The sequence below is a fragment of the Aptenodytes forsteri genome, unplaced genomic scaffold, assembly GCF_000699145.1.
Source record: "Aptenodytes forsteri isolate BGI_AS27 unplaced genomic scaffold, ASM69914v1 Scaffold2, whole genome shotgun sequence".
Lineage (NCBI taxonomy): Eukaryota > Metazoa > Chordata > Aves > Sphenisciformes > Spheniscidae > Aptenodytes > Aptenodytes forsteri.
This window is the reverse complement of record NW_008795695.1, coordinates 11,805,151-11,813,253: the sequence shown is the minus strand read 5'-3', so window position 1 is coordinate 11,813,253 and position 8,103 is coordinate 11,805,151. Positions and strand designations below refer to the sequence as shown.

The window sequence follows — 8,103 nt, the reverse complement described above, 5'->3', positions numbered from 1 at the left end:
TGAGATGAAAATTCTTACTTAGTTCCTTTCCTCTTTCATACATAACTATTTTTTTTTTAACCTTTCTATACTTCATTTGCAAGTCATGATAATTTTAGTGCTGCTTGTTAAACAGAAACCTTGACCATGTGTCTTTTCTCTTGTCCAGGTAGCAGAGGCAGGAATCGCCCAGTGTGTTGAAAAGATCACGTCAATGAATCTGGAATCACCTCTTTTCTTGTTTTCTCTCTTCTTATTTTTTTTAATTGCCCCTCCTCCCGTTCCTCCCCACCTTTGTATCATGGTTATATTGTGTCTAAGGTTACGCTACCGAAACTTCTAGGTGGTCATAAAATGGTTGGGAATAAAAAAAATAAAAGCATACTTACTTTCTAGCGTCATCAACAGAAGCCATAATTTGTTGGCTTGCCCTTTTTGAAGGTTGAGCTTGCACTGGAATTACTCCTTTGCTATCTGAATGAGTTTTGCCAGTTTGTTCATTTGCATGTGCTGTATTTCTTTATCTGGATAAAGGGAACTGCTAATCTTTTGGATGTGACACTGTGTTAGTCAGTGTTCATGTAGAGTGTTTGGATGCTTTTATGCTTCCTCCTTTTAGAAGCTGAACTTGACTTCACGCATTTGGCTTTTAACTGTTCTGTCCTCTCCCTTCTTCCTTATTTGCATGTGATTGCTTTTACGTAGGTCTAACCGTGAAGAACCAGTTTGGTTTTTTTGGTGGTTGGTTTTTCAATTGTTGATAGCTATCATCGAGCTTAGCAAACAGCTAATGATGTTTCTATTTCAGGAAATAGCACAAAATATATATTGAAGTAATACATAAATGCAGGAAGTATACTGTTGCCAATATAACTCTGGCTTCATTGGCTGGGTTGAATTCACAGTGTTGCATTAGGGTTTCGGAAGGTAATTCCTCCGTCCTATTGACTCAGGCATCTAGGCATGGAAACAACATACAGTGATCCCTATGTAAAAGCTTGTGGAAACTAATATAGCTAGCGGTACTTGTGGAACTCTATGCCTCCAAAGCATGGTACTGCTCTTCATTAGCGGTTACGACATGGTGTGTACTAAGGAAGTACCTTTACTATTTCTTGCATGGAGAACTAGGGTGAAAGCCAGCAAGTCTGGTTTCACTAACAAAATCATGGTTAAATCTTTAGGGTTTCTTTGCCTTTTGTTCTTTCTGTTGGGGATGTTGGCTCCTGGCTAGCGAAGGACACGCACAGTATAAAGGAGTCATGACCTGATGCCGCTGTAAGGAGGCAAAAGCGGAGGCTCACCTTTGCCCAGCGGTAGCGAGGTGAGGGGCTTAGGAGGATGTGGCGGTGAGGACCACTTACACCTGAGCAGCACGACTGTGTGCTTGGTGCTTTTCCTGTCCAGGGGACAGAGTGGCTGTCACTGTGGCAGGGAGGAGGACAAGCCTCTGGAGGACTAATAGTCTAGGAAGTCTATATTCAATTAAGTAGTATGTTATCAAATGAAGTACAGACCAACTCTACTGCAACTTTTGCTTAAACATACAGAATTGATTTGCAGAAATCCATAGAAAAACTAAAAAAGCTATTGGATTGAATTTGTTTTGAATTAATCTAATATTTTCAATTTTTTTTTATTGTGAACCAACTCCCAACTCTACTGCAACTTTTGCTTAAACATACAGAATTGAAAATCCATAGAAAAACTAAAAAAGCTATTGGATTGAATTTGTTTTGAATTAATCTAATATTCAATTTTTTTTTTTATTGTTGGTTGTTTGGTTTTGGTTTTTTTTTTTCATTCTGACAACTTTTATTGGAAAAAATGATGTATTTTTTTAATCTTAATGACCCATGACAGAACTTTAATTATAACACTCCTAAGGCATATGTGAGAAGACGCTAAAATATTTCAAGTAATAGCTGTGAGCTGTGAGGCAGTACGTTTCACTGTATTCATCAGTATACTATGTCAGTGATGGCTATACGTTTTATGCTCTTACTGTCGCCTGTCATTAGAAACAGTAGCGTCTTTACTTTCAGAGTTGTGAAACAAAAGCACACTTGATTTTGGACCTTCTGTGTTGCTGGAGGTCTAAATGCTGGTTCTGCTCCATCCATACTGGAGTAAACTGTAGTTTTTGAAATTCAGGGGCTTGACTGCATATGAGTGACAGGTCCGTTTCATTATTTGGGTATACTTTTTCCAAAGCTAGAAGGTGTTAGCAAGCTGACCTGCAAGGCTCTGGCTCCCTGGGCCCTGTCTCTTACGTCTTTAAGCCTGCTGCGGGGGTGAGCTCCATCCCTGTTTCCTTGCCTGGGGATCTCTGTACACTTTAACTCCAGCAGCTCACTTCAAAAGGACTCTTGAGGCTTGTTTCTTCAGACGTACCCAGTCAAGTGCCATTATAGCTCGGCAGACATCAGGAGGAATGACTGGCAGTGGGAGGGAAGGATAGCTGTGTGTTCCCACTAAACTCTTCTGCACCAGAGTGGGTTTATGATACTTTCATGTGGGATCTATTTCAATCTGTCTGATGTGTGAGGTGAGTTAGAGGCCAAAGTGTTGGACTGAGATAAGACGGACCGGTCTCTTCTAGCTCTGTAGTTGTTGGGATGGGGAGTGTTTGACAGGTCAGTTTGTTTCTCCGTGACCCAGCTTCCTTATCTGTGAAGTTGTTGCAGTACCCTGATGATGTATTTGTAAAACATTTTGAAGTGTGTCAGTGATGCGTTCTAGTTAAGAAAACTAGATTATATCATTATTGGTTGCTACACATCGATTTTTGCCTTAAACGTTTGCAAACTAACAGGAGCCCAGTGGTTTTGGTTTAATCTGTTTTTAATACACTGGCAAATGTGTATGTCTAATACCATGGAAATCTGTATGTACCTATGACTTCGCTGTGTTTTGTGGTGTGATAATGGGAAACTGTTATTAATCAGAAACTGGATGGGAAATAGATTAACAAGAACTAAATTGGGAGTGATGGTTGAAAGCCAGTTAAGCAGAGATATTTTTCTCCTCAGTTCATTTAAAAACAAACAAACACCAAAAGAGTGAGGAAGACTGTCATCTGCCAATTTGCAAACCCTTTCAAATGGTAATGTAAAAAATATTTGGGTTTTTCTTTGGTCGTAGTACCTGTTGGCTTACCTCAGAATCACCACCTAGTATTCTTCTGTCTGCTGTCACTAAACTTCCTAATGCTTTTTTCCCCCCCCCTCCTTTTCAGAGAAGAAGGAACAAAAATATCTTCCTGCAACTTGTTACTTGTCTTCTAAGTCTGGTTAGAGCCACACTTTCCGACTCTGCTGTGAAGAGCTGGGTAAGAATGGATGCGACATAAAGCAGAAGTCCTGAATCCTGAGTCACCAATCTGATGGACTTACTGTAAGTAGGAGTAAGACTTGTTTTTCACCTGTCTGCCATGCAATTAAGCGTTTAACAGTGCATTATTATTTACTTTTTTTCTGATGGTGCTAATAAGCAAATACCAGAATCAGCCTTCCTAAACTGTCACAAAGTATTGGCACGCTCAAGGCGCCAAGCTGCCGTTGAAATCTGCTTCAATGACATTTGCAGTTCAGTTTTGGGTGAGATGACACCTTGGTACAGGTTCTAAAACATAACCTTATACTGCGGGCTGAATTATGCTGTGTTGTAATGCAACTGCTCTTTATAGTCATGGCTTTCCACAGGGGTCATGGCAGTGTGCCTGCGTGCAGGGTACTGCTCTGCAAGCTGCAGAAGGGTATTTCTCAGTGCGTGACTGAGGCACTTCCTAGGCTTTTTTTCATGTAGAGTAACTTTATGAGAGGACTCAATAGATTAAATTATTTATTAAAATGATTGCTTGTGGAGGTGTATAACTGCCTATTTTAGAACTGCGGCAGCAAACATTTTGTGTTTCTTGTGTCTTTGCTAATCTGTGGTTTTACTTAATGTTAATGTTTAACTTTAAAATAAACTGCTATATGCTTGAAACATTGGATGTAGCTCCTCTCTTTCACTCTATTTGAAAAACTTTCGTATTGGTGTGGCATATTGTTTCCCTGCCGTGCTTCTCTCCCTGTTTTTGGTGGGGTGGCTACAACACACAACTGTGTGCAACGCGGAAGAGTGAGAAAGATGTGGTTTGTGGGGCTGCTAGCTGTGGCGTTATCAAATGAGCTGGTTGAATTTGTATTTCCCGATACTTTGTTCATGTTCTCGTTTCTGTGTCATAAACCTCAGAGCGATACATGAGTAAGTGTTGAGAGAGGCAGGAGGACCTGAACTTGGTACTGACACCATGTGGGTTGCTGCCAGGATATTCTTTAACTCTCATTCTGTCAGCAGAGTGAGCACTGACTTAATCTTCTCGGTTTGTGTGGCGCTCGTGTTAATGAATAGTTGCCACTGTATAATCCTCAAGGTTGTATTGAGAGGCTATTGAGATACGATTTCATGCTGCACCTTAATTTGTATCCGCTCTTGAAATACGTCCATATTTTTTTTTCCCCCCAGATTTGGCATTTTTCCAAAGAAAAAAACGACAAGAAAGGTGGACAAAGCTTCTGGTTGTGATTGTTTTCTGTTTTTTTTTTTTTTTTTTTTTTTTTTTTTTTGGTTGTTTTTTTTTTTTAATATATATCTAGGTTCACGCTTTACTTCCAAACACTTGAATTGTTTTGGTACTGCTGACAAAGGAAAGATGACCTCTACTGTAGTAAGTAAACAAAATATTCCCCTCTGATTTTTTTTTTTTTTAATGAGGTTTTATTTCTTTACAAGTAACAGCCTATTGAGTGATGTCCTGGTTAACAAGTCTTTTAAAATGTGGAGTATTTGTTGTGTTTTATTTTCTGCAAAAAGGGAAAGATATACTGTGAGGCAGGTGTAAGAGGCTTGAATTAAGTAGCGTTTCAAGTGCTCAAATACTCCTGGGAGAGATTTACACTTCTAAAGGTTATTTTGGAGGGATAGATTGGAATGGCTTCTAACTAGTTCTTAAAGCTCTTCCACGATAAATATTCCACAACCTGCTGTAGGCCAGTGCGTTTCAGAAATTGCTTGGTATACCTGGTGTTGTCATAGGACAAAACGGGGCAGTAAGCATTTATGCTAGAACCAGACAACTGCACACACAAAGGCTGTTACTCATCAGCATTTCTTTCAATGACAGTACTGCCTAAAACTGTCCTTGCTGCTTATTTCTACCCTGTCAGATGTTCTAGTGCGATGGCTTGTGCGGCCAGCTGGAGGGCTGGGCTCGAATTCTTCTTAGGTTGAGTTACTTCGGATCAGGAAACTGAGCTCTTCATATGCCTTCCAGTCTCACTCTCTGTTATTTTTATTATTCAAAGTGTGAGGTATTAGGCATGTACTTTGAATCTCTTTCTCCATGTAAATTGGAGTCACTGGTATGTGTATGCATGCATGGTGTATTTCTGCATTGGCCGAATTACTTAGTAGGGCTCTGAATGTAAATGGCATTTGAAACTTATTTTGTCCTAATTTCAGTCTTGCCTGCTGTTTTTCATTTTCTCCTGTTTCTTTCCCCTCAACATTATCATTTAGGGTCCACCGCCATACTATGAAAATCATGGCTTTCAGCCAGAAAATGTCTATTCTGCCAGGCAGCCAGTAGATGCTAACCCGTATCCACAGTACTTCTCAACAAATGCTCCATCAGTGCCAAGCTGTGTCCCAAGGGTTGCTACCCATCAGTCGAGTAGGCCAGTAGCACGTTCATCTGGGAGAACATGTGCATTAAGTAAGTTTTGTCGGGATTTCTTCTAATTTTAGACTTCAGGTCTTCCAAAGTAAGATTACAAATAAAAGGGATCTTCCCTTCCAACTCCTGTATCGAAGAAGCCACCTTCCCGTGCATGAAGAAGTAATAGCTGGCTGGGATGCCAGTGTAACTGGACAGGAACCTGGGCAATTTGGAGGAAGGGTGGTGGAATGGAGAAAAGTCTGTCTGGCAAAAAATGTCTGTTTTTAATGTCAAGGAAATAGATAGTGCTGGTGGCTGGAAATTAGCTTATTTGTGAACCTAACTTCTCTTTTTCTCCTTGCTTTCATCTCAGGTGTGAAGAAAACCATAGTCATTGTATTATCCATTTTACTAGTCATTTGTTGTGCAGTTGCTGCTTTCTTCATCTGGTATTTTGGTAAGAAAATTTTTTTTTTTTGGTTCTGAAAGCAAAGTTGTATTAAACTTTTAAAGTTAAAAATATACATTCTTATTTTCCATTTTATGCTGAATTAAGGACAGGAAAGTCTTTGTTACCTATCTCCTGAGAGATGAACTAATATTGCTTTCTAATGGCTCCGTTTTGTTTGTGTGGGTTTGGTTTTTTGTTTTGTTCTGGTTTGGTTTTTTTTAATGAACAATGCTGCTGTCACTTTCCTTTCCCTTCATCAAGTAAGTGTTTTTGGCATTAAGTGATGTCATCAGCTTTTTGACTCTTCTGGAGCGGCTTATTCAGGTGGCCTCTCTGGAAAGCTCCAATCTATCTGGCAAAAGCTGGTGCAGTACAACTGTACAGCACCGTAGCTGTTAGTGAAGAGCAGTTTGACCTCTTACAAGGGTCTTTGCACTGGGGGATAGCTGGCAGGTGACTTTGCATGGCCAACACATTCTGCAGTGCATTTCATTAGGGAAGTCACTGCTGAGCATCCTCTCTGAAATGGAACTCTGTTCCAAATTTGAACTTCGCTTAATTTCAAGTGAAGGAAGAAGATTGAAGTAAATTTGTATACCTTAACTGCGAGAGTGTAAACGGTCAAGATATGTTTTATTTTAGTAAAATGGGATCTCTCTTGGAGCAGAAGTAATTCACGTCCGTTTATTTGTTTCTGTGAGGCTTTTGCTTTGAAAGTGTGTTAATGTGTGAGCCCAGCCTGTCTCACCACTGTAAGCCATACCACAGATGATACGTTTGCCTTGGAAGTCGTCCCCAACTGGGGTGACCGAGCTCTGAAGCTGGGCTAGAGCAATTCTGTTCGGCTTAGGTGAAGTTTGTCCTGTGCTATCTTAATTTCCCTTTCAATGAAGACCACTTTTCAAAGGAAACTAAAAAACAATTTGCTATGTTTTTAGGAGCCTCTCCTTTCTGTTCTGTGCAAGAAAAGAAAGGAAGAGAGAAGGGAGTTCATTTAAAACTATTAGGATGACACTTTGTTCTTAGGGTTTGTTTTTTTTTTTACTCACTTTGATTTATACAGGGTGAATGTAATCTTGTTTTAAATGGCAGCGAAAGCAAAAGGATGCAGTTGGAGTAATCGCTTTCTTCCTCCTTTTCTGTTTATAAGTGTTATGCTTTGTCAGTGTAAAACTGACTCCTTTCAGACAACTTAATGGTGCTTGCTTATTCAGGGGGGGCAGGGGACAAAATCCAGTCAGTTGCATCAGTGATGTAATCTCACAAGCGATGTAAAGGACAGAGCAATACATCTTCTGTTGTGTCAGGCTAGGTCTCCTCCCATCTCTGAGTTTGAGCTCTTTCTGATGTTTTGCTCTATCAAAGTGGAACACTCCTTAAGATGAGAGTTGGCAGTAGTCACCTGAGGCTAAGCTGATATTCAGCCTAACGGCTGTGTTGCTCTCTCCCCGCAGTAGAGAATCGTTGTCTCGACTCCTTAATAGAGTGTGGATCTTCAGGAGTGTGCATGCCGCTCTCGCAGTGGTGTGATGGAGTGAGCCACTGCCCTGACGGGGAGGATGAAACCCGGTGTGGTGAGTGCCGGCAGTCAAGGGGGGGGGGACCTTCAGCCAACTGCAAGAGGTTTTGAGCAAATTGCCTTGTCCAAATCTTGCCTAAGTTACAATAGGGCCATTTTAGCCTAAGTTGTATCTCTAAAATGCTTGTCCTGATTTCGGCTGGGATAGAGTTAATTTTCTTCCTAGTAGCTGGTACAGTGCTGTGTTTTGGATTTAGGAGGAGAACAATGTTGATAACACACCCATGTTTTAGTTGTTGCTGAGCAGTGCTTACACTAGCCAAGGACTTTTCAGCTCCTCGTGCCCTGTCAGTGAGAAGCCGGGAGGGGGCACAGCCAGGACAGCTGACCCAAACTGGCCACAGGGACATTCCATACCATGTGACGTCATGCTCAGTACATAAACTGGGG

The 8,103-nt window shown here is 40.8% G+C and overlaps 1 protein-coding gene across 1 annotated transcript in view; it reads left to right on the top strand.

Moving 5' to 3' along the window:
• Positions 1-4,624: 4,624 nt before the first annotated feature.
• TMPRSS2 (transmembrane protease, serine 2) overlaps positions 4,625-8,103 on the top strand; it is a 12,916-nt gene continuing 9,437 nt past the window's right edge. Inside the window, exons 1-4 of the mRNA XM_009283095.1 lie at positions 4,625-4,693; positions 5,545-5,740; positions 6,057-6,140; positions 7,589-7,708. Of these exons, the coding sequence (XP_009281370.1) occupies positions 4,679-4,693; positions 5,545-5,740; positions 6,057-6,140; positions 7,589-7,708 (415 nt within the window). The 5' untranslated portion in view covers positions 4,625-4,678. The remainder of the gene's footprint in view (positions 4,694-5,544; positions 5,741-6,056; positions 6,141-7,588; positions 7,709-8,103) is intronic.